General features: G+C 42.2%; 1 protein-coding gene and 1 long non-coding RNA gene across 2 annotated transcripts in view; one reads left to right on the top strand and one right to left on the bottom strand.

Annotated features, from left to right (window-relative positions):
- Positions 1-9928: 9928 nt before the first annotated feature.
- On the top strand, positions 9929-15293 carry LOC138983601 (uncharacterized). Its single transcript, XM_070356876.1, has 5 exons — positions 9929-10210; positions 11143-11320; positions 11830-12043; positions 12692-12858; positions 14011-15293. Exons 1-5 carry the CDS (start codon positions 10024-10026, stop codon positions 14438-14440), a joined length of 1176 nt encoding a protein of 391 aa, XP_070212977.1. The 5' UTR covers positions 9929-10023; the 3' UTR covers positions 14441-15293.
- A 9089-nt stretch (positions 15294-24382) lies between these two features.
- Positions 24383-26951, bottom strand: part of LOC138983600 (uncharacterized) — a 9379-nt gene continuing 6810 nt past the window's right edge. Inside the window, exon 3 of the long non-coding RNA XR_011461204.1 lies at positions 24383-25243. This is a non-coding gene — a long non-coding RNA (uncharacterized lncRNA). The remainder of the gene's footprint in view (positions 25244-26951) is intronic.

The following is a 26951-nucleotide window of genomic DNA, read 5'->3' as shown; positions in this document are numbered from 1 at the left end:
GGCGTCAGCAAACACCATAATTTGTCGAGCTTCCCTGCTTCTCTAAATTGCACAATTCTGATTACAGCAGAGCAATTGGCAATGTCATAATCATAATGGCCAGATTATCAAGCCTAGCTTAATTGCCATTGCAAAATTCGTTCCGGCTGTCAAGGTCTATTTACCGTCTTCACCATGTCTGAAATCGATGCGTTCGTTAGATGCCTTGCGTAGTTGTGAGCCTTATGCTTTTCACTTCTATCTAATTCACAATTGATTAAGTTTGTTGATAGAGTGTATACATGTAGACCTGTGGGTGTATCTACATTTCAAGGGATTAGTAAAGGACATGATGCGGGCACATTCACACTATTAAGACGACACTGAACATGCCATTGATTGAACCATGAGCAGATTACTCAAAAAATATGTTGACTTTGAGTTCAATGCACGTCCACTGAATATAGATGAGAATAAAAGAGTGACTTGAATAGTTTGTTCATGTATCACAACACACCCACACACACACACACACACACACACACACACACACACACACACACACACTCACACACACAACACACACACACACACAAACACACACACACACACACACACACACACACACACACACACACACACATACACACACACATACTGACAGAGACAAACAACCATGCAGCATCTTTGCAAACAAACCACATACACTACACTTATCTACATCCACGAAATCAGATATACAATTAATAATGCCACAATATTAACAACACATAAAATAGCCTCAAAAATTAAAGTCATATCACAATACACTAAGCCAGGGGCATATCGATCACCCAAAAAACTCATAATCACAATTACAAGGGCTGCTATCATAAGTATCACAAATGATGACAACTAAACCATAAATTACACAAATAAAGAACGCTGAAGATCACTTCAGGTCATGTCGAAAAAGCACTCAACAAAATTACCGGTTTTTTTTTACCTTTCAGTATTAGAAAAAGCTGAACAACTCCTTCCTCTTCCTAAAACCAACAACCATTTCTTGAACCCGTTTAACATTTAGTTAAAAAGGGTTATACATGTATGATCAAAACCCCACCGTCCAGGCAACCTCATACCAATAGATGTTCGGAAATAACTCTATTACCTCTCAGCTTGCATGGGTTGTAAAAGACTGAATACTCTTACTTTTATTGTGTCGAACTTTCTCACGTGACATTAAAGGCTAATTGTCACTATAGCGAGGTGGGTTGTAAGAAACACGTGAACAAGAAGCACGTGTGGAAAGTTTGCCTCACTGAGAGCAAGAGTATTCACCTTTCATAACCCAAACAAACCGGAATGAGTTATTTCCGGAGTTCGTCCATTTAGTGCTAGGACTAGCTGCAGAATAGGGGCTGAATTGTTCGGATTGGTATACCAACATGATACTTTATACAGTTAAAAAGACATCTCTCAGGATCCAAATGCCAGGGAGGGGCAACTTCTAAATGGTCTATGAACGAAAATATGACCTGTTTAGTAAGCATACCCTCAAAACGCACTTTTGCAGAAGGTGAACATTCAAAACACCAGTTCTTTGTAACTAAGAGTTTAGTTTACCTTTGAATTAACATTTATGTTTGCCTGTACCATGTTTCCAACATCAGGACAATAAACACACTGCAGGGGCGGATCCAGGGGGGGTTTCCGGGGTTTCCGGACCCCCCCCCCCCCCCCCCCCCCCCCGGAGCCTAAAAAAAAAAAAATATTAAAAAAAATACATTTAAAAATAAAGAGAAACTGAAGGCTCAAATTGCACCAGATTCCTCCATTTTCCTTGATTTTTATCAACATTTTCCGGGGGGGCATGCCCCCGGGCCCCCCTAGGAGCTGGCCTTTGTCTTCTAAATGACGGTTTCGGAAGGTAGTTGGGTAATTTGCTGGCTCAGGTTGCACCAGATCGGTCAATTTTCCTTTTATTGGTAATCTAATTTGTCTTCTTAAATTTACTTTTTGAAGGTGTATTAGGGGAAGTTTCTTGGCTCAGATTGCACAAGATTGCTCCATTTTCGCGCCCACAACTAAACGCTTCGCGTCGTCGAATTGTCCCTTTAAGAAATTTGGAAACCCCCATGATGTGATCCGCCCCTGCACTGGCTATTGACGTTTTATAATTATATACAAATGAATCGGTTTTCTTTTCAAGAACAGTACCGTCTAGTAACAATCGCAAGCTTGCACATTGACTATTAAAATTATGCAAATGACAAATATATTCTTGCTAGTTGCTATCTTTTTGGAATGGGTTCATGATTCTGCTTTATTTTAAAGCAAAGACAGATGACACTACGACACTACATACTGATGTAAAACATACTGTCCGGTCAATTGTCTACAGATAAATTCTCAACAAGGTTGTAGAGGCCCTCCTATTTACAAAATTAATACTGTACGCGAAGCTGTATTTCTACTATTTGTTAACAAAGAAATGCATTTCATGCATAATGCCAGAGTTTGAAAAAGAAACCTGTAAACATAGTTTCTTCTATATCCATAGCGATTTACTCACATAACCGGTTCATGAATTCAGTCTTTCAGTCACGCTGGCATTTGCCATCACAGAAGCAAAGAGCAGTGCAGGGGACACCCGCTGTGGCACAGCTATACGGACCTCTACAACCTTTCTTGCAGCTGCATTTTACTAGTTCAGAGCAGATCTTAGATGCATCTGGAAGTGATGTCCAAACAGGCGAATAAGTTCCATCAACTTCTTCCCAGCCCCAGCTTGCAGGATCTGGAATCTCTGGCTGCGGAATGAGAGCTTCCTTCCAGATGATCTTTGCGTGTGTTCAAGAAGAGCAGCTTGAGTGGGTGGGGTGTTTTCCAGCATGCGCCCTTTCTTCGTGAACAGGTGTTTTCTGGCATGGTTCACCTTGTCGGAAACACTGGTCTTGTCGAACATCAACGAGACAAAGCGCTCAATCTGGTTGATCTTGTCCGGTGATGCAAGCACCCAAAGGAACAGCTGTGAATTCTGGATCAGACATCCACACTTTTCAGCATATCTTCTTACTGACACCAAAGAAAGATGACACAGTGTCGCAGCCAGTCAGAGAATGAAACATCAGAGGTGCTGCTGATTTCTCTGGGCGTAGTCGTGAATAGGCAGAAGACGATAGTGGGATCCAGCACAAATGCAACCCACAGGTTTTCCAGCTGGAGGGAATGGTAGTGAGCTGTTGCAAGCACCACTACATCAGTGTCTAAATTCCTGATCATGACGTCAGTGTGATTCATTCTGGCCAGGTCAGAACAGTGTACAACCAGTCTGGTGTCAGCCTCTACGTGTGAACAAGGGGACAGCCTGGCTCTTTGGTCCTCACTAATGTCACTAGAACTAACAAAGTCCACACCTTGTGTTGCAATGACCACTTTCCCGTCTTCCTTGACGAGCTTCAGATTTTCAGACAGGATGAAAGAGCTCTTCTTTGTTTTGACTGTTTCGTAGGAATTCTGGCCAGTTGCGTGGCAGAGCAACGTCTCCTTTCACTCTTCTCCTCATGCCAGAGCCTCGTTTCTTCCTCACTGATGACTTCAGACTGTTGTCACGGTAACAGTCCCAAACAATGTCAACGCGATCAGCGTTAGACAGGCACATCAGGACATATGCTAAAAAGACAGAATCACTGTACTCTTGGAATGTTTGTGCTTGGCGTGGCTTCAGAATGTGCACCAGCGCAGCACCATCAATGAGAACAGCTGATACATGTACTTGTGGTTCAGTGAGTACTGGGTCATGAGTTTTCTCAAAACAGTGCAGGAGATCGCTTTTGTTGCCGTGGCGCAATTCTCCAGAATCTGAAATTGATGGAGGGAGTGACTGGTTTTCGTGCTGAAAGAATTCATCAAGGTCTTCTCCTCTAGCCTGACATCCAACATACAATCTTGCAAACAAACCACAGTTGGTCTTGGCTGTCTTCAGCTTCAGATTCTTGGTCATCTGAGTAGACTTGTTCTGATTTCTGAAAAGGGCTACTCTGTTAAGGTGAATTGGGTCTGACAGTGGCTTTGACCTTTGCAGCAGCCTTTCAGCTAGTTTCAACCGGCTCAATCTGGCCGAATTATCTTATCATGGCTTACCCGTGAAGTGCAAAACCCTCGTCTGGCCATGTGAGCCAGTCCCAACATCGTGAGACGTGACTTGTTGTCAACTTGAGGGTCAATCTTCAAAGCAGCTTCCCGAATATGTGACTCAAGCTGGTATGTAGAACCTCCAGAAAGATTTCCAGTTTTGCCACAGTTAAACATACAGGTCTCTTTCTTGTGGAGAAACTTGCCCACTCTCTCTGCGTGATCTCTTTCCTGTCTCGCCTTCATCTTTTTCAGATTCATCATGCATGCCGTCTCTTTTCAGCTCTGTCCAACATTCTTTGGTTGTAGTTAGCACGGCAGTTCTTGTGCCACCTAGCTCCATGTTTGGCTAACGAAGACGCAATCCCTGACCCATCATTGAATTTGTCTATTTTCAGTGATGACTGAAACGCTCCAACTGCTTTAAAACCTTTTAAATGTCTCTCTGCTGTGCTGTAGCTTTCTTCGGTGGGATTTATCAGCTTTTCTGTTGTGTCCTTCTGGCAAAAGATGCACAGGCTCCAGTCCATGTGTTTATTTACGCCGCTTGCAATGTCTTCACTGCTTCAGTCTGAACACACACTGTTAAGTAACGTGTTAGATATACACATTATTTAGGTCCCTGGGCTCACCTGTATATCACCAAAGCTTTGGTGTGTTCCCTGGTCAATTCAAGCTTATTATTTACCTTCTTTTGTCTCTATTTGGGAGCACCTACAAATATAGCCTAACCCGAAGGTTCCAAAATATGATTTTTGGCTCATTTTTCAACCATTTATTTATTTTTTCACTTAAAGGCATTAAAAAGACAACAACAACCCAATAATATGGATTTATTATGTTTATTCAGTCTTATATTATAGTTTATATGTGTTAAAACGCCCAAACTGTGTGTTTGACATTGTTCGCGACTAGGCACTCCGTTGCCTAGCAACCAAATTTACCAGAGGACAAAAATTGCTTGCCCCCCCCTGGAATTTACATTCTTTGGATGTCTTCTAACAGCACACCAAATTATATGTTGGTATACAAATTTGAACAATCGTTTCAACTGGGGGCCCCACTACTTGGGAAGACTCATTATTCTTTTGAGGTGTGAGAAGATAATATGTTAAAATGAGAACAAAGTCGTGACCAGAGACACAGTCACTTGTGAAAGAGTAAACAGTGGTGTCAAAAGTAGATGTTGGTGTGTGTTGAGAGTGATTGGACCGGCACGGTTGGCCTAGTGGTAAGGCGTCCGCCCCGTGATCGGGAGGTCGTGGGTTCGAACCCCGGCCGGGTCATACCTAAGACTTTAGAATTGGCAATCTAGTGGCTGCTCCGCCTGGCGTCTGGCATTATGGGGTTAGTGCATGCTAGGACTGGTTGGTCCGGTGTCAGAATAATGTGACTGGGTGAGACATGAAGCCTGTGCTGCGGCTTCTGTCTTGTGTGTGGCGCACGTTATATGTCAAAGCAGCACCGCCCTGATATGGCCCTTCGTGGTCGGCTGGGCGTTAAGCAAACAAACAAACAAACAAACAGTCGATCCTGTCAATAACGACCACCCGAGGGTCCAACCAAAAGTTGTCCTCACAGACAGGTGGTCGCTATGAAAAGGTTCAGCTGTTGATTTTTCCCTTTTTTTTTTTTTTTTTGCCTTTTCTTTAGACTATTCGTATTTTGATGTCTGCGTGCCAGTGTACCAAAAAAACCTATTTGAAATCAATTTTGGACCGCTGGCAAAGAGAAAGACAACTACATCGTGCAACAAGCTGCTCGATTAACTGTGCTCGCCGCCATTTCATTTTATTACACTTAGTCAAGTTTTGACTAAAATGTTTCAACGTAGAGAGGGGAATCGAGACGAGGGTCGTGGTGTATGTGTATGTGTGTGTGTGTGTGTGTGTGTGTGTGTGTGTGTGTGTGTGTGTGTGTGTGTGTGTGTGTGTGTATGTGTAGAGCGATTCAGAGTAAACTACTGGACCGATCTTAATGAAATTTTACATGAGAGTTCCTGGGTATGATATCCCCAGACGTTTTTTTTCATTTTTTTGATAAATAGCTTTAATGACGGCTTTTCGTGAAAGTTGAGGCGGCACTGTCACGCTCTCATTTTTCAACCAAATTGGTTGAAATTTTGGTTAAGTAATTTTCGACGAAGCCCGGACTTTGGTATTGCATTTCAGCTTGGAGGCTTAGCATTTAATTAATGAGTTTGCTCATTAAAGTTGTCATTAAAACCGATTTTTCGCAAACAGATTTAAAATTGATTGCATCGTATTTTTCATCACATTCTGAATCTAGAAATATATACATATGTCATGTTTACTCTTAAAATGTGATCACAATTAACGAAAATAGAATAATTAGTCTTACGATTAAAATGTAAGAAATCGATCCAAAAATTATGTCATCTTATTCGTGATCATTTCCTGATTCCAAAAACATATAGATCTGATAGGTTGTATTCAAAATAAGCTCAGAAAGTTAACAAGAATACAGAAAAGCGCGCTTTCCTGCTTAGCACAATACGCTACCGCGCTAATCTGGCGTGTCAATATCACTACGTTTTGCACGTGGAAAGTGACCGATTTCCTTCACGCGGGGATTGACGAAGCTGTACTGTCTTAGTGAATTAATACAGTGCGTTCAGTTTCATCCCGTGAGTTCGACAGCTTGACTAAATGTAGTAATTTCGCCTTACGCGACTTGTATCTATTTACTCGGCCCTACACTGCCAAACAGACAGACGATCAATGATGAAAAACAGCTAACCTTAGAATAAGCTGCGTTATTACACCAACGGTATAGGGGTGTGTATAGGTTTCACTCGATGTGTTTGTTTGGGTGTTTGTTTGGGTGTTTGTTTGGGTGTTTGTGTGTTTGTGTTCGCATATAGATCTCAAGAATGAACGGACCGATCGTCACCAAACTTGGTGAACAGGTTCTATACATTCCTGAGACGGTCCTTACAAAAATTGGGACCAGTCAAACACACGGTTAGGGAGTTATTGGTGGATTAAAATTATACAAGGACGTATACAGGGACATCTTCATGGTCAAAGGGAAATAACCATTCTCACTCAGTCACTGCCACCAACTGAGAAGGTTATTTCCCTTTGACGGGGGTGTTTTTCCTAACTCGTAGGAATTTCTTGTTCTTTGCGCTTTCCAATCTTAGAATAAGCTGCACTGGTCTTTGCGATTTTTAACCTTAGAATAAGCTGCACTGGTCTGTGCGCTTTCAAAAAACCATTTCATGTGCATGTTCACGTCACTGCAGACCTGAATGATATTGATCCATTCCACAACATGCTGTGAAAATGATGGGTCGGTTGCATGTCCAACGTGACTTGATGCTTTAACTGACATGGAGAAGTACCCGGATTTGGAAGGAAAACGCATTTAGAGGAAACAAGGGGGGAGGGGGGGGGGAGAAGTAATGGAAAATGAACAACAGAGGGAACCAGAAAATGATGTTTGTTTGTAAACAATTACCGTGCGAAATTCAGCGTGAATTAATACCCGGATTTAGAATGAAAACCCATTTACGGGAAACGGGTGAAAGAGAGGAAAACATTATAATATCAGAAGAGGCTAGAAAATGGCAGATGGTGTGCGATTGTTTAACAATTACCGTGCGAAAAAGGATAACTGTGTAGAGGATTTGGTCCAGAGTTTGAAAGGCACTAGTCATCCTTATCTGCAAACGGTTATTCTTTGAAGCTCTTTTCGGTGGAAAAACACATTCAATCACTGACACTGCCCAGCATTGCTGAGCAACTGACGTGCGCAATGGCCTAGTGGATTAAACGCCGTCCTACGAAGCAGAAGGTCGTGGGTTCGAATCCCGCCCCGGCCCCTGGGGGTTTAAGGGTGGAGATTTGTCCGATCTGACAGGTCAACTTAATATGTGCAGACCTGCTCGAGCCTTTTCCCCCTTCGTGTGTACACGCAAGCACAACAACCAATTGCGCACGGAAACGATTTTGTGATCTATGTCAGCTAGAATTCGATGGGTTATAGAAACACACAAATGCCAAGCATGCATCCCCAGAAAACGGCGTATGGCTGGCGGTATGGCGGGGTAAAAACGGCCATACACTTAAAACCGTAGGAGTTTCAGTCCAAGAACGAAGAAGAAGAAGAAGCTGAGCAACACAATAACACAGCATCATATTAGTTAAATAGTTACGAATGCAGGGTGATAACCGTGGCGCTGACTAAGTACGATGTTCACAGTCCCAGAATACTAGTATAGTTTTTATTTGTATTTACTTAATTTACAACGGAACTTGTGTGTGTTCTTAATATTGATTTTGTCTTGTTTGTTTCATCTTTTATTGTATACACACCTAGGGGTCTAAAAAACAGATGTCGCATTGTCAAAATACTATATAAGCTACTCACAAAAAGTTAAGGATCACTTGCACACAAATTCATAACTTTCCAAATAAGAAAGCCAATGCGTTGGTATTTGGCAAACGTTTAATTCAATGCTTTAGTGATAACGATACAACATTTCCTTCAATTTCGAGCAATCGTTTGGTCTGTACATTTTATCAAAGTGTGTACGTATCGAAATTTAATTTCACAAAGTCGTTAAAATCACAAGACATGGCATTCAGATGCTCCCAAAAGTTCAGTAATGCGTATTTATCTCCTTAATAAATAAATAAATAAATAACCGCCCTGGCTGTTCTGCCACTCGACGCAGCGAGTCCTCATAGAGTTGACCAGGGTGGTGAAGATCCTCTGCGGAAGCGCCTGCCAATTAGCCTGCAGCATCTGGTAGAGGTGCTGGACATCCCTGGGAGGGGGGTGGTTGCTCCTCACTTTGCGATCCAACTCATCCCAGAGGTTCTCAATCGGGTTGAGATCGGGACTGCATGCTGGCCACTCCATTCTGTTGACTCCAGACTGCTGCAGGAAGTCGTTGACCACCCTTGCCCTGTGGGGGCGAGCGTTGTCATCCTGGTAGACAGCCTGCGGTCCCATCTGCTGCAGTGTAGGCACAGCCAGCGGTCGAAGGATCTCATCCCGTATCGGAGGCCAGTCAGGTTACCCTGTACAAGAAACAAGGGTGTTCTGTGGTGAAGGTTGAAGGCCCCCCAGACCATTACAGAACCTCCACCAAAGGCCACCTTTTCTTGGACAGTGGCGTCAATGTAGCGTTCCCCTTGGCGCCTCCAGACCCTCAGTCGGTCGTCGTTGTGGTTCAGGGGGAAGCGTGATTCATCACTGAACAGGACCTGGGACCATTGCTGACGTGTCCACCTCACGTGACGTCTGCAGAAGGCGCGGCGTGCTGCCCTATGGGCTGGAGTTAAGCGTGGCTGTACAGCTGGGCGACGAGAACGGAGCTTAAACCCATGAAGGCGATTCCGTATGGTCCGCTGGCTGATGTTGGTGTTAGTAGCCACCCTCAGCTGCCTTCGAATAATGCTGGAAGAGGCTGTTCTTGTTTGCAACAATGGAACGCTGCGCAAACGGCCGTTTTTGGCATCTTTGACCATAGTGGCAGCCGTCCTTGGTCGGTACGGGAACGGGACCTAGAACGGTTGTGTGGAATGTGGGTATTACAACTAAGTGTTTGAGAGCGCTACCGTTGCGTTACCGTTGTTTTAAGTTCCTTTAACGATCCAAGCGTTCCGTTACCGATGGGTTAAGGTTCCATTACCGTTCATTCTGATCGGGAGGGGAACGGCTAAAATTTTGAACATGCAGCCCAAACTCAACCGTCCCTACCGACCCTACCGTTCAAAACAGTTACGATCATTTACGTTCCCTCCCGATCCCTCCCGTGCCCGTACCGCCCTATGACGTCTTCGCAAATTTTGTTTCGTTTTTGACGTCAGAGATTCCACTTTGGAAGAGAAGGTCAAGAGGAGACGTCTTAGTGTGTTAGTGGGTGTTGTTTCTCATTAAATTGCTGTTAAAGTAATGCAACACACTATTTTGATAACTTTTTTGGCAGGAGGTGTCTCGCTGAGGAAAAGAAATGCTGACAATCGCGCGGCAGTTGGTAACCTTGGTTACCAGTGGAACATCGGCAGCCCGGAGATGCAAGAAGCCTCCAAACTGGTGGACACTGACGGGAGTGCTGTAATGAGGCATCTTCTTAATACAAGTAAGTGCAATTGGACATTTTGTACGTTGCGGTAGAAGTATCTGATTGAGCACAAGTTTTGAATTGTAATGTGAATTGTTGATGCTTACTAAAGGTATCCGCTTTCAACAGTTTTTTTGACACTTTCCTTTGATTTCTGAGAAGGTACACACACATGCAGAACATCAGAATATTCAATCTACACTTGCTTACACAGTGTTTCATATCGATTTATAATTGTTGGTTAACTTCTATGAATGCCGTTTCCAAAAACAAATTGGGAGCTTAGTAAATTAAGTCGTTGTGTAGCAATATTTCATGCTAGTTCTACAACCAGTGAAGCAAGCAGGTAAGCAGCAATATGTCAATTTGTCCATCAACGATACGGAAAAATACTCAAACAGTCAATCATTAAAAGCAATCAAGCAAACAAGTGATCAGACAACTTGACTGAGCTGACAGAGAGAAACATCCTACACGTTTTAAGAATGCGGGGGGGGGGGGGGGGGTGTCTTACATTGAGGGGTCTGAAAATGGGGGGGGTCTTAACTCGAGAGGTCTTAACATGGAGGGAGTCCTAAATCGAGGGGTTTTAATATACACTACATTGGGGTGTGCACGTTAAAGATCCCACGATTGACAAAAGGGTCTTGCCTGGCAAAATTGTATAGGCATAGATAAAAAATGTCCACCAAAATACCCGTGTGACTTGGAATAATAGGCCGTGAAAAGTAGGATATGCGCCGAAATGGCTGCGATCTGCTGGTCGATGTGAATGCGTGATGTATTGTGTTAAAAATTCCATCTCACACGGCATAAATAGATCCTTGCGCCTTGAGTCCGAGTCTGGAGATACGCGCGCGATATAAGACTTGATATAACATATAAATTGAGAAGTCGTAAAAAGGGGTTCTCCTGTAGGCCTTCATAGCATTTCATCTCTGCACGCACAGATGAGACGACGCAGGCTGCCCCAGCTGAGGAGTCCAAATCGCTATGGCAGGAGATCGAGGAGTTCTACTCGGACAGCAACAACATGGCCATGTACTGTGTCCTGCCGCTCATCGTTCTGGTCTACGGCGGCTGCAGCGCCATTTACTGCGTCTACAAGTGCCGGCGCTACCTTCGCAGGTAAATATAGAGGAGTCAGCGACAGCGGGGAGGGGGGGGGGGAAGGGGGGAAGGGGATGTGCAGCCATGCATAGACAAAGCTTATTACTACTATCATGATCCTAAGATCTGTCATAAATGAAGAAGACTTCGCAAAGCCTATTCAAACATCACGTTACCCTTTTTCTTTTTGTGTAATATATAGATATATTTTACCGTCATTCTGTAAAGGAAGACACACGTAGCCGTCATGCTGGAAAGGAAGATATTTAAAAAGAATGATTTTGGAAAATTGATAATTCAAACAGCCATTCATGAACAACTGATGTTTTAATTCGTCATTCTAGGAATGAAGATAAATGTAAACCGTCATTCTGGAAAGGAAGATGTTTTCAATCGTTATTCTGGGAAAAAACGATTTTCTAAAACCTCATTTTAAACTGTCCTCATAAAAGTAAGAGATTTTCAACCGTCGTTCTGGACTGGAAGACATTTTAAACAATCATTTTACCTTTTTTGCTTCCTTCTAGACGAAAACACAAACGCCTTCGCAACGAAGACGACGGCTCGGAAGCAGGAGATGAACGGAACGACCTGAACCAGGATCTGGACAACCTAAATGGCGGCGACCGTCAGCCAATCAAAACAGTCAGCGGAAGCACGTGGGAGGATAACAACGCTGGCTTCAATGAAGTTGGCTACAACGTGCAAAAGCCCCCTCACCCTTATGACACGCCGCAGAAGGTAAATGATGAGTCGGTGGATGGATAGATGGATGGAAAGATGGATTGAAGAATGGAAGTATGGAAGGCCACGTTCGTGGATGGGCTGGTAGCGCACTTTGATTCTCAGGGAAAGTAAACTTGTGGTTGGAGTTGACCGGATTTCCGATTTACTACTTAAGTTCAGTATGCTTCACAGTTTTGAGCGCATGCCGTCGTCATCATAGTTTTCATCACCAGACAAACAGACAGACAGACAGACATGTGAGCGAAAGGGGGGGGGAGGGGGGACAGGGAGGGCGAGAGGGTAAGAGAGGGAGACAGAGAGAGAGAAAGAGAGACAGAGAGAGAAAGACATCATTATCATTATCAGAGACAGACATCATCATCATCATCATCATCATCATCATCATCATCATCATCATCATCATCATCATCATCTTCATCATCATCGTCATCATCATCATCATCATCATCATCATCATCATCATCTTCATCAACTATGTCTTCGTCGTCGCTAGAATGATAAGACCGCAGCCGATTCAAATACCACATGATCGTTCAACCTTGTCGTAGATGTCGTAATGCTTCGTGTTGTAAGTGAATAATCTTTAATCTTTTGCATTTAATTGAAACTGAATTAAAATAACGTCAACACTTGTTATTTCAGCTGAGACGCCATGACAGTTACTCAGAGAACGACCCAGGGTCACGTGACAGCACGTCCATGGCTCTTGAGCACGAGCGCGATAAACTGGAACAGAGGATCGAGCCTAAACCGTCTCCTAGGCTGGATCATTTCGTCACCGAGAAGAGGACAATGGATAATGATTTGAGGTGGGTGTTGACGGGCGCAGTGGCGTGGTGGTAAGACGTCGGCCTCCTAATCGGGAGGTCGTGAGTTCGAATCCCGGTCGCTGCCGCCTGGTGGGTTAAGAGTGGAGATTTTTCCGATCTCCCAGGTAAACTTATGTGCAGACCTGCTAGTGGCTTATTCCCCTTCGTGTGTACACGTAAGCACGAGACCAAGTGCGCACGGAAAAGATCCTGTAATCCATGTCAGAGTTCGGTGGGTTATAGAAACATAAAAATACCCAGCATGCTTCCTCCGAAAGCGGCGTATGGCTGCCTAAATGACGGGGTAAAAACAGTCATACACGTAAAATTCCACTCGTGCTAAAAACATGAGTGTACGTGGGAGTTTCAGACCACGATCGCAGAAGAAGAAGAAGAAGAAGATTTGAGGTGGGTGTCTTTCAACATTGTTGTAAAGAAAATGAGAGTTTTGAGGGTGGTGGTGATGACGTCACGAGCTGGTGGGCTTCAAGAATCCACATGTATATAATATCATAATAATGTGGCAAACATACATGGTGTAATAACGAAACGAAACAAAACATTTGATAGCCTCGACGTCCAGACGTCCGCTTCACAATGCTGCTTGAACGGCCTAAACTAACAATACAAAGTACCTATTATGTCAAATATAGGTTGTTTTCTTTTTGATTGTTGCTTTTTGTTTGTTTTTAATTGTTTGTTTGTTTGATCGTTTGTTTGTTTAAGTGGTGTTTTTTGTTCTGTTTTTGCAAATGACTTATTTATTTATTTTTTTATTTATATGGGAGATTTATATTGCGCTTGACGTTCTCTAAGCGCTTTACATATTAATTTCTGCCGTGTGGGATGGAATTTCTTTACACAATATATTATTACGCATTCACATCGGCCAGTAAATCTCAAGCCATCTTATTCGTTCTCAATCAACTTTATGTGCGGTTTTTTTTAAAAATAAATAATTCAGCACAATTCCCCCTAACAACGCTGTAAATACTTGGTATGTGCTCAAGGGGAGGGTGTTGGTCCCCAAGCAACATTTCTGGAAGGATCTATCCAGATTTACAGAATTTTAGACACGAGAAGGGAGTCAAGTAACCTTTAAGCTTCACTTACATGTTAAATGACTGAACAACTCCATGTTTTTTTCTACAGCCAAAACCAACAATCGCACAGGCCACCACAACAGCCTCAACCACCAACATCCAAGGCCGCGGACTTCAGCCGCTTCGCCAACTCCCGTCCCATCGAGATTGTCCCCATCTCCCAGAAGGAGTACCAGCGTCACATGGAGTCCAGCAACTCGGCCTGGGATCCTCTCCACAACCGTCCTTTCGACTCACGAAACAGTGGAGGGGAGCCTGACCAGAAGACGGCGCGGTCTGGTCGAGAGTCCTCCTGGTCAATCCGTGATGAGATCATGGCCAAGTACGATGCCCTGACGTCTCTTGCGATGGCCAAGAAAACGGCTGACGTCCTGCGTAACAACGCCAACGCCAACCCTAACATGGACACTGGCCACCACCCGGACACCATGAAGAGGAAGCCTGGACGCAAGACCAAGTTGATTTTCATCGCTGAGTAAATGCAGTGGAACCCTCCTTGTAAGACTTCCACACATCTGTAAAAATCAGGTCTTAAAACGGGGGGACATTTACAGGGGGACCACCCGGACACAATGAAGAGGAAGCATGGCCGCAAGAACCCCCCTTGTAGGACCTTCAAAACTCTGAGAAAATCAGGTCTTAAAACTAAGGAAAGTCTTAAAATGGGGGTAAATTTACAGAGGTTATGAACAAAAAGTCTGCGAAAACAAGGTCTTTTTTTTCTCTTTTTTTTTCCAAACAATTTTATTCAAATAAATAACAACAATTAACAACAATATCTCATACAATGAATTAAATACAACTTATCGAGTACAACAAGCTCACTTTTTTAACGTTTTGTTCTTCGAACACTCACACAAAAACTCGGTCTTAAAAAAAGGAGGAAGTCTTAAATTCCGTGACGAGATCTTGGCCAAGTACGATGCCCTGACCATCCCTGGCGATGGCCAAGAAAACGGCTGACGTCCTGCGCAACAACGCCAACGCCAACCCCAACAGCGGGCACCACCCGGACACCATGAAGAGGAAGCCTGGCCGCAAGACCAAGCTGATTTTCATCGGACACGAGTGTACGTGGGAGTTTCAGCCCACGAACGCAGAAAAAGAAAAAGAAGAAGATCGCTGAGCAAATACAGTGGAACCCCCTTTTAAGACAGTACCCCCAAAATCAGGTTTCAAAACAGCCGCCGAAAGAAAAAGCCATCACGGGACGACATTCGCAGGCGTTTCACAGATGGTCTCGAACTCTCTTCGCGACCACGACGCGCTTAGCCCTTTGGTAAATGAAAGAGAAAAAAATTCAGTTTTTTTTTTTTAAACGGAGAGTGTCTTAAAATGTTTACAGGTTATGAACAGAAAGTCTGCGAAAACAAGGTCTTAATTTTTTTTTTTTTTTTGGGGGGGGGGGGTCTTAAAAAGGGGGGGGGGGGGTTAAACTGTAAAGGCGGTTGACGTTTTTCCTTGGAGGGTCGTTTTCTGCTAAAAACAATGAACAGTATTTTTTTTTTATCTTTGAGATTAGTATGCCTCAAACTTCCTGCATCACAACAAAGGAAGCCAGAAGACCCTGCTGATTTCCATTGCTCTTCAGAGAGGAATATTTCAACCCAGAATTTTGTGTAGAGTCAAAGCTGGAATTTCGTTTCTGATTCTTACTAAAGTGAGTAGCTCACCATGACATCCTCAGGAAGACAAGTCCGCAAGACCAGCTGATTGTAAATTGCTTCTCAGAGAAGAAAAGGAAACCTAAAATACTTTTGGACACATTCGTCGGGTACAAAGTTTAACGTTCTATTTTTATTATTTCGTTGCTAAGTAGAGAGACTGGAAGGAGGCTCCACCCAGGATAATTTCGACATTTTTTTCTGAAACAAGCTGGAATTTATTGTTCTAATTTCAAAAAAGAATTGGCTATTTCACGTGCTGGAAAAGTCTGACCACAAGACGAGGTTGGTTTTCATCGCTGATTCGAGACACCAAGGAAGTTTGTGAGACTATTTTCTACTGAAACAAGCTGTGGTTTTTTTTTCATATTGTAGTAACGAAGTAATGACTTTTCTATCTGACTTCCAAGAGAAGTTCTAGCCACAAAACAAGCTTAATTTTCACTGTTGAATAGAGAAAGACCGTAAAGTGAAAGCATAGGTTCTGATACATTTCTTCTGAAGAAACTGGACTGCTTTTTCTGGTTCAGAGAAAATGCAATGCCTACTTTAACACACCCCCACAGGAAGTCTGGTCGCAAGGCATAGCTGAAGGCACAAGATCCTGGGAGATATTTGGGACATTTTTTCGCTGGCAAAAGCTGCATTGTCCTTTTTGAATCGTAAAAAAACGTGATAACTCAAAACTTTCAAGAAGAAACCTGGCTGCTGGGTTTATAGCTGAGTAGGGCAATGGTGGTTGTTTTTGTAACGTCGCATCAACCGATATGGCTATACAGGACCACAGCGAAACCAAGAAAGACTTTTTGAAACAATTAATGCTATAAACAACATTGCTCAATTTTCTCCTGTTAAATTTAGTCCAAGAAGATTTGCTGTGGGATTTATGCAGGGCACATCGGTTTTGGTGTTAAAGGCACAGTAAGCCTCCCGTAAACCATCACAGATACGGTCAGGCTTTTACACACAGTACAAACACCCTTTCATTTAAACACTCACCGATTGAGAACATCCTAGGTGCCCTCCGTAAAGAGCGAACAATTTTCAAAGAATTTATTTTTGCGTGGTTTATCTTACCCCTGGGCCATCGTGAACCCGTGTGATCCAGTTTCCCTTTTTCACAATGTAGTCGTCAGTTAGCCTTATTTGAATGCGACTCGATGTGAGCTTATTTACAATAGCACGTTTTTATGCACGAAACAAACGGCTGTGGTTCACAAGAACTCTAGCGATGGCTTTTGACTGTTGAGAGGAACGGCGATATGCACTGACTGATAAACCGTCGTCTGCTAAGACCATTGCGTGACCCTGCTTCCGGGCTTTTCTTTTTTCAAACTTTCACAACTTCGAATTGCACTGATCTTGTCTTGATGAAAAAAGAATTCTTTTATGATTAAAGAATGTTTGTGTAACAAGCTAGATTTTAAAAGTTAGGTCTAGCGCAAAAACGCACCACGGTCCAAAAACATTCTGATAATCATCGATCCACGGCTGTCGCCAGTTTAAGGGAAGTAACTCATTTTTGACCTGAGTTCAGGATGGGTCCAAAAAGTGTTCGAGACAATCTGCAAAATTAATTCTTTAAAAATTGCTCGCTCTTTACGTAGGGCACCTAGGATGTTCCCGTTTGGTGAGCGTTCAAATGGAAGGGTGTTTGTACTGTGTGTAAAAGCCTGACAGTATCTGTGATGGTTTACGGGAGGCTTACTGTCCGGGCGTGATTTCCGGGATATTCATAACAGCCGTCCAGCACCAAAACGAGGCGCCATTGTTCTTCAGGGCCAAGTCCACGAAAATAAATTCTTTGAAAATTTCTCACGCTCGACAGAAAGCAGCCAGGATGTTCCCGTTCGGTGAGCGTTTAAATGGAAGTATGCTTGTACTGTATGTAGACGCTCGGGGAGCTCTGTGATGGTTTACGGGAGGCTTACTGTGCCTTTAACCTAAATGAGCTGCTGATGTTAGAAATCGATTTAAATCCAATCGAAGAAAAGCATTCTTTGTGTATACATGAAACTTTTTTTTTCAAGTGTGGAACTGGTCCCCCACTAAAGAAGCAACGTAAACGTGTTACTGCTGAACAATACACTTTTGCTGCTGTTAAATCGAATTTCCTGGCAATTTATATCTATTTTTGTTAATATTTTACCCTGCTCTTGCTCATTATCTTTAAGATTTGTACATGTTCCCATAAAATGTTGCTGTGGAGGATTTTGCATTTCGCAAAGCAAATTATATTTTAAAAGTCAAGTTTACTTTTTTGAAAAGTTAAAACTTAAAGCCATATGTACTCGATGACTATACACGCTAATTGCTTTACCAACAGCTGGAGACATGCTAAATTAAGTTCCCTGCAAAATATTGTGGTCTAGGACCCCTTCAATGTTGAGATATGTTAATTTTCATTTTGATCTGGATCGTCCTATTTATAGATTTGCCAACAGAGGTAGCGTTGACGCAAGGGAAATAACTCCGCGTCTTTGTTTACATCCAAAGTTTTTGAGACTCTAAAACAAGCTGTAATGCATGTATATGGTCCGCGCATGGCGACATATCGTCATTACATGGTCTTATGGTGCGTTTGACATCGATTATGGGCAAACTACACTTTGTAAACACGGGAGCGCGTACATAGGCCTATGCCTTTAAGTGTTAGGCTTCTGATTACAAATTCATCAGATGTTGTGTAGTAGGATATTTTCGGTGTTTTGAGTAGATACAGAAGATATTTTGTATTGTGTTACTGTTGTTTCAATTTCAACAGTAGATATTTTGTGTTGTGTTACTGTTGTTTCAATTTCAACTCTCCGAGCTCTGACTGTGATATATCAAAAGTTTTGATTTGCCGAGTTCTTCATAAATTTATGTATCCGAAAAAGAGAAGGTTTTCATGTCAGTCTGTCCATCCGCATAGAGAGTGTTATGAATTGTTGTTATCTTTATATTTTTTTTTTACCATGCCTAGGTTCTTGGGCGTTTTTGTGATCAAACAATCGACAACTTGGTCATGCTTTTACATTTCTCTGGTGTGTTTTCAAACGGTGTAAATATTTGCTTTCACTAAATTGTAGATATGTGAAAAAATCACGGTTTTTTTCCGGATCTTATGCATGCATAAAGTCTCTTGGCCTCCCCTCCCTTTCTCTGTCTGTCTGTCTGTCTTTCTGTCTGTCTGTTTGTGTGTCTGTTTGTCTGTCTGTCTGTCTGTCTGTCAGTCTGTCTGTTTGTCTGTCTGTCTGTCTGTCTTTCTGTTTGTCTGTCTGTCTGTCTGTCTGTCTGTCTTTCTGCCTCTCTCTGTCTCTCTGTCTCTGTCTCTCTCTCTCTCTCTCTCTCTCTCTCTCTCTCTCTCTGTCTGTCTCTCTGTCTCTCTCTGTCTCTCTCTTGCTCCTCTCTCTCTCTCTCTCTCTCTCTCTCTCTCTCTCTCTCTCTCTCTCTCTCTCCCACTTTTATTAGTAGGACTATTAAGTATGTTGCATTGTGTTAAAACTGGTTACAGAAATGGAATTCAAAAGTGGAACAGTTTAATTTAGAATGTATTTTTGTTCATGTTTCGTTGTTGTCTTTTTTTAAAAACCTGAATGTATTTAAGTTTAAGATGTTCACTGATCGTCATGTTTTCCCTCGTCAGTGTAAGCTACCCCCCCCCCCCCCCCCCACCCTTCAGCACTCACACACAAACCAGGGCGTGTAACACTCCACTGTTTTAAGCAGGAACTTGTTTGTTGACCCCTGTATTCCCAAGCAAAGCAATCACCCATTCTGTTCCTTGTTTTGACCTAAAAAGGATTCTCCCACCATTGTCCTGGGTGTTTTCAAGTGCTTCGTCTGTTTTGCCAATTTTGCATTTGTTCGCAGTGTGTTTGTGCATGCCGTGTCGTGTTTCTAAGATTTTTCCCCGGGTTCTAGAGCAGCAAAGCTTGGCTGTGAGTCGATCGATAATCGTTTATTCAGCGTGTGCACGAGATTATCGATCTTTCCTTCTCTTTGTTTGTGTTCAGTTTTTCACCGTACATGCCTTCAATTTCAGTAAGAGGGAATTCTTCAATATTCTGGGAGGGCTAAACAAAAGAGTTGAAAGTCTAGGCTGTAGAAGTTGAAACGTTACTTAACTATACCTGAACCTTTTTAAACGGTTTTTTTCCCAATGACAAGAAGAAGACATTTGAAAAGAAATATCGATTTGTTATTGTCCCTTTCGCCATTAAAGATTTTCCTTTTCTTTTGAATGTAAAGACATTGTTCATTTAAAAGGGAAGTCTTTCTATTCATTGATTTCCAATTATGTTACCATAGAGACATGGGACTGCTTAGATGCTGATTGTATTTTCGGATTTTCCTTAATTTTCTTCTTCTTCTTCTTCTTCTTCTTCTTCTTCTTCTTCTTCTTCTTCTTCTTCTTCTTCTTCTTCTTCTTCTTCTTCTTCTTCTTCTTCTTCTTCTTCTTCTTCTTCTTCTTCTTCTTCTTCTTCTTCTTCTTCTTCTTCTTCTTAAAGGTTGCAAGAATTAAATTGATGTTTTAGATTAAATGGGTAATACATCGAAGCTTTACTGGCCTTTTGCAAAAGAAACGTCCCTTTTCTCAGTTATTGCACCGAAGCATATAACACATTTGTTCAGTTAAGAATTCTTTTCTAAAACCAAAGTAGTTAGTATATTAACATCATCCTGTACTCCCCTCACCAGCCCCCCCCCCCCCCCCCACACACCCCCCCCCCCCACCCCTCTGCTTAGTCTTCTAAAAATATATCTTCGAGGTTGTAGTTAACAGTGAGTGACGGAAGCAATAAGAATACTGACAACACATTACGTGTCTAAGCAATTGTTCCTCAAATGTAGTGTCAAAAAGTTCTGCCTCCTTTGATTTTCGTTTCCTTTTTTTCTTGTCTTTGTTTTTTGGTTTCTGTCTGTCTGTCTGTCTATCTGTCCGTTTGTCTGTCTGTCTGTCTGTCTGTCTGTCTGTTTGTTTGTCTGTCTGTCTGTCTGTCTATCTGACTGTCTGTCTGTCTGTCTGTCTGTCTGTCTATCTGACTGTCTGTCTGTCTGACTGTCTGTCTCTCTGTCTTGCTGTCTTTTCTTCTGTTTCAACTGTATTTATTTACTTATTTATCTTTATCTTTCTTTCTCCCTGTACTTACTAGCTCAATTATTCTGGTGTAATTTATCGCATTTGCAACATGTTTTTTGTAATCCAGTGCTTATTGATGTGTAATTTTTTCCACACATTTGTTATCGCTGATCGCACACCCGTCCAACACAAAATTTATTGTGGAAACCCAGGAAATTATGAGTTCCGTCTAAAACTAATAATATTTTTTAGTACGTTGAAAAAAATGTGTTTTTTTCTCTCAAATTGGTGAGTGCTTTACACTGTATAGGGATCATTTTGTCAACATGTTAATGATGTTTATCTTTACTGCTGTAAAACTTCTTTCGAGTTTAAATAAAATCTTTATTCTATCTAAGGCCCGGAGTTTAATTTGTGTTTGCCTTGCAATACCTCTTGTGTTCTTTGATTTTGGCGTGCGGTTTGCAATATTTTGAACCTTTGAATGAGACACAAAAGGTGGGACAGAATGTGTGTGTGTGTGTGTGTGTGTGTATGTGTGTGTGTGTGTGTGTGTGTGTGTGTGTGGTATGTGTGTGTGTGTGTTTGTGTGTGTGTATGTCTGGCTGGCTGTCTGGCTGTGTGTGTGTGTGTGTGTGTGTGAGTCTGTCTGTCTGTCTGTCTGTCTGTCTGTCTGTCTGGCTGTCTGGCTGGCTGGCTGGCTCGTTGTACATGTCTGTCTGTGTTTATGCGTGTTTATCCTGTCTCTTTGCTCTTTTGTTCCACATAAGATCGTACATAAAATATACGCAGCACATATACACGCAGCACGCACAGCACCTTAAGCCTACTGACACCATCAACGCAGTATAACTCTTGTTTGCCATCTCTCTCTTTTTCTATCGCATGACGACTTTGTGTGCATCCAAATATTTAACGCCGGGTGCCAGTCAATATAGCCTGAAACCATGCTGGGATCACGTCACCGGCGTTCGATGGCACCGCTCCATTGTTTTAGCCCACTCTGTGTGGCTGTCGTCAAAACAAGACTTTTGCCATTGTCGGCCTTCCATGACAACCACCCTGGAGCCAAGGACTGCAAGGTTGGCGCAGAGATGTGTATGACAACACACATCTATGGTTGGCGGTATGTGACGAGTTACCAAGAGCGAGCACTGAAGGTGGCATCAATTTGCACTGATATTTGTGAATGGGATGTGGCTTTAAAATGGTTGATAATAATAAAATGTGACTTCGATTTTGGGGGGCATTATCTCCTTTTATCGTCCTTCTTGTTTCTGTTGTTGGTTTGTTACTGACAAAATTGACTAACTCAACTGATTGACTGACTGACTGACCACTGACTGACTGACTGACTTGCTTGCTTGCTTGCTCAGTAAGTTAGTGAGTTAGTGAGTTAGTTAGTTAGTTAGTCAGTTAGTTAGTTAGTTAGTTTAGTTAGTTTAGTTAGATAGTTAATTAGTTCTTTCTTTCTTTCTTTCTTTGGTGTTAAACGTCGTTTTCAACCACGAAGGTTATATCGCGACGGGGAAAGGGGGGAGATGGGATAGAGCCACTTGTCAATTGTTTCTTGTTCACAAAAGCACTAATCAAAAATTTGCTCCAGGGGCTTGCAACTTAGTACAATATATTACCTTACTGGGAGAATGCAAGTTTCCAGCACAAAGAACTTAACATTTCTTACATACTGCTTGACTAAAATCTTTACAAAAATTGACTATATTCTATACAAGAAACACTTAACAAGGGTAAAAGGAGAAACAGAATCCGTTAGTCGCCTCTTACGACATGCTGGGGAGCATCGGGTAAATTCTTCCCTCTAACCCGCGGGGGGCAGTTAATTAGTTAATATAGTTAGTTAGTTAGTTAGTTAGTTAGTTAGTTAGTTAGTTAGTTAGTTAGTTAGTTAGTTAGATAGTTAGTTAGTTAGGGAGGAGGGAGGACGGGAAGAGGGGATCTCTTTTAGACTGTGTTTGACAATTTCTTTGTTTGCTTCATCGATGGAATATTATCTAGTAAAAAGAGGTGAAAGTTTCCATTGCATCTTCATAGACATCCTCAATACTCTCACAAAACATTTCAATATTCCACAAAATATAGTGATCTCAAATGATTGGTGAGCTCTTACTAGTATGTCACACCCATACTACACTTTAGTTTAATTTAGAAATGAAGGTCGCTGTGCTATTAGGAGCTTCACGCTGGGTGCAGCTACTCCCACGTACCCTCGTGTTTTGCACGAGTGGAGTTTTACGTGTATGACCGTTTTTACCCCACCATTTTAGGCAGCCATACGCCGCTTTCGGAGGAAGCATGCTGGATATGTTCGTGTTTCTATGACCCACCGAACTCTGACATGGATTACAGGATCTTTTCCGTGCGCACTTGGTCTTGTGCTTGCGTGTACACACGAAGGGGGATGGCTTATTAGCAGGCCTGCACATAAGTTGACCTGGGAGATCGGAAAAATCTCCACACTTAACACACCAGGCGGCCGCGGCCGGGATTCGAACCCCTTGACCTTCCGATTAAGAGGCCGACGTCTTACCACACCGCCACAGCGCCGCAGCTACAAAAACACATTTGTACAAATCTATGCAATGTCTACTTGCCCTGATTCAATATAGAGTCAATGGGAGCATGCAGTGCATTTCAGTGTCGAGAGTCTTGTGGTGCAATATGTTAACAATTCACATGTAAAAAAAAAAAAACTGTCTTTCTTTCTTTCCTCAAGCGTTTTCCAATCCGTGTTCTATTGAGGATGAAAATGCTTCAATTATACTCTTGTATTTCTCCTTGACTTAATTATCAGGAAACGCTTTTTGTCTTTTTCTGTGTGTTTGTATTTCTTGTTCTGTCCTTTTCTTTTGTTAATGCTTAATGTCAACGTTTTCTTTCTTTTGTGTGCTTAAGGCTTATTTATGGCTAAACAATACCAAGCACGGGAGGCTCGAGGGGGTGGGGGAGGGGGGGAGGGGGAAGAGGGGGAGGTTGTGGGGGGTGGGTGGCATATGTTTGTGGGTATGGAGGGGATACGTGGACAGATAAAAACTAAAGCACAGAAAGGATTGCACCAGCATAGCGTGCACAAATTATGTTTATGTAAACAGGTTCGAAAGTGTATTCCCACACACACACACACACACGCACACACACACACACACACACACACACACACACACACACACACACATACACACACACACACACATACCCACACTCACACACACACACACACGCACACACACACACGCACACACACATACCTAAAGTGTGGATGGTTACCTAAGAGGCGGCACTGGGTGTAGTGCCTTTCTAGTGCACTTGCACTACAACAGCACTGGGTGCAGTACTCGCTCCGGCATCGAAGAATTTTGCACTAAAAAATGCACAAAATTTGACCTATTTCGTCGCCTATAGAGGACGGAAAGAATGTCATTTTGAACATTGTTATGACATTCTTTCCGTCAAAAAAGTCAATTTAACGGTGTTAAATGAAGCGACCATCCACACAATTAGGTTGCCATCCAGAGTTTAGGTTGCCATCCACGTGTGGATGGTTGCCTTATGGTGATTTAGGCAACCAAACCTGTGGAAACATGGGTACACACACACACACACACACACACACACACACACACACACACACACACACACACACACACACACACACACGTAAGCACAAATATAACGAGGCATGCACGTGACTTTATTACCCGACACTTCTCAATTCAGCACAACTGCTGACAAAACGTACTCAGTACAGCAGTAAAGTAAACAGAGGTCAGAATTACGAATACTATACTACAGTACTACAATTTCAAACACGTGTATTTGGGGAGACAGGGCTGTCTTCTTTTCCAGCTTGATATATTATATGCATTGGCAGGATTGCCTTCGTAAAAGTGCAGACCCTGTTGGCCTTTATTTCTCCCTTACCCTAACCCTTACCCTAATCCTAACCCTGATCCTAACCCTAACCCTAACCCATGGTTCGTTCGGTCAAAGGGTCGCATTTTTTAAGTCCAAGATTGGCGCATGCGCATTGACCGCGATGAGAAAGATTGTTCAGCAGAGGTTTCAGTTCGTGACACCGGGCACCTCTTTCTGCTGAGTCGCTTTCCTCTCCGAAGTCAAGATACATTTGATCTCGAATGTCTTTGCCTGCGTGCCTTAAAGTCATGCTATCTCGACTGAATGTTCCAATCAGTTTACAAGAGTTCCAAGATATACAAGGAACGTCGCACCTGCAAAAACACGTTATTGATAGGTGGGTACGATCTTGCTCTGAGCTTACTTTGATGCCTCTTTCTTGTAGAAGGAGTAATTTAAATCATTCTTGACAGCGGGAACAGTTCCATTGTTGCTGCTGCAGAAAAGCAATGTGCAGTTTGACGTCACAGACTTGAAGTTGAAACCGGAACATGCGCTTTGTCGTGCGCAGAACACGCCACATTTGATGTGACTCGCTTTGATTGACTTATTTGCATTACACAAGCATTTGACTTTTTCAGCAGCTGTGTAGATGAGTGACATTGTGTTGTTCTGCGAATCTGAAAAGAAAAAAGTAAACTGATGAGTATAACTGAGTGTCATGTTTTCTAAAGAAACAGTAAACTGATGAGTATAACTGAGTGTTATGTTTTCTAAAGAAACAGTAAACTGATGAGTATAACTCCAAGTTGACTGAGTGTTATATGTTTTCTAAAGAAACAGTGAACTGATGAGTATAACTTGACTGAGTGTTATATGTTTTCTAAAGAAACAGTAAACTGATGAGTATAACTTGACTGAGTGTTATGTTTTCTAAAGAAACAGTAAACTGATGAGTATAACTTGACTGAGTGTTATATGTTTTCTAAAGAAACAGTAAACTGATGAGTATAACTTGACTGAGTGTTATGTTTTCTAAAGAAACAGTAAACTGATGAGTATAACTTGACTGAGTGTTATGTTTTCTAAAGAAACAGTAAACTGATGAGTATAACTTGACTGAGTGTTATGTTTACCAAAGAAACAGTAAACTGATGAGTATAACTTGACTGAGTGTTATGTTTACTAAAGAAACAGTAAACTGATGAGTATAACTTGACTGAGTGTTATGTTTACTAAAGAAACAGTAAACTGATGAGTATAACTTGACTGAGTGTTATGTTTACTAAAGAAACAGTAAACTGATGAGTATAACTTGACTGAGTGTTATGTTTTCTAAAGAAACAGTAAACTGATGAGTATAACTTGACTGAGTGTTATGTTTTCTAAAGAAACAGTAAACTGATGAGTATAACTTGACTGAGTGTTATATGTTTTCTAAAGAAACAGTAAACTGATGAGTATAACTTGACTGAGTGTTATGTTTGTTTGTTTGTTTGCTTAACGCCCAGCCGACAACGAAGGGCCATATCAGGGCGGTGCTGCTTTGACATATAACGTGCGCCACACACAAGACAGAAGTTGCAGCACAGGCTTCGTGTCTCACCCAGTCACATTATTCTGACAATATCCAAAAGCATATTGACACTAACACGGACGCATGGTTCCGGTTTAACCATCTGTACCACACGATGTTTCAATCGACAACAGCACACACTGACAACTTGAAATTCTTCTCGGGAATGTTTTTCAGCTTTACAAATGTCGATAGCATACCCTTTTCTGCTAACGTCCTGATGAAACAGGACTAAACCAATTATTTTCTGTCCCTAAACACCACAAAGTGCCCAAAGTCGAAAGATGTAGTACAAACAGGGGAGTAAAACGGAACAGCCGTTTTTGTGTGCCTGTGTGAGCTAAGTTGCCGACTGACACAAACTTTCGCATTCGGCTTTTCTTATCTCGTAACTCCACACTCAATACCCCAATTCCCCTCTGAAGTATTAATGTTCAACCCATGGTAATAACATTCATGTAGTCGTTTATAACTGAGGTTGAACAATTCGCTTCATGACGAGACAAGTATAAATGCCATTCACCCAAACTGAAAACTTCGCTGCAGTCTGCTCGCGTTGTACGGATTAGCTGTTCTCTTCTCTTCCCCTTGTTGCATCCTAGTTCTTCAGTTGTTTCTAGTTTTCCGTTGATGTTGTGTTTTGGTCTTCTTCATAAGTAGTCTTGTTCAAAATTAATAAAAACTCAAACTTATTTTTGTTGTATACGAATGAACTAATACAAAGCTGTTTAAAAGCTGTGTTGTCAAATCGAGTTTTTTTTCCAAAGTCAGTGTGGCGCCTGCGCAAAACTAATGCGCATAAGAAACGGTGT

The sequence above is a fragment of the Littorina saxatilis genome, linkage group LG13 (assembly GCF_037325665.1).
Source record: "Littorina saxatilis isolate snail1 linkage group LG13, US_GU_Lsax_2.0, whole genome shotgun sequence".
NCBI lineage: Eukaryota > Metazoa > Mollusca > Gastropoda > Littorinimorpha > Littorinidae > Littorina > Littorina saxatilis.
Note: the sequence above shows the minus strand (reverse complement) of the source record. Positions and strands in the feature narration are given on the sequence as shown.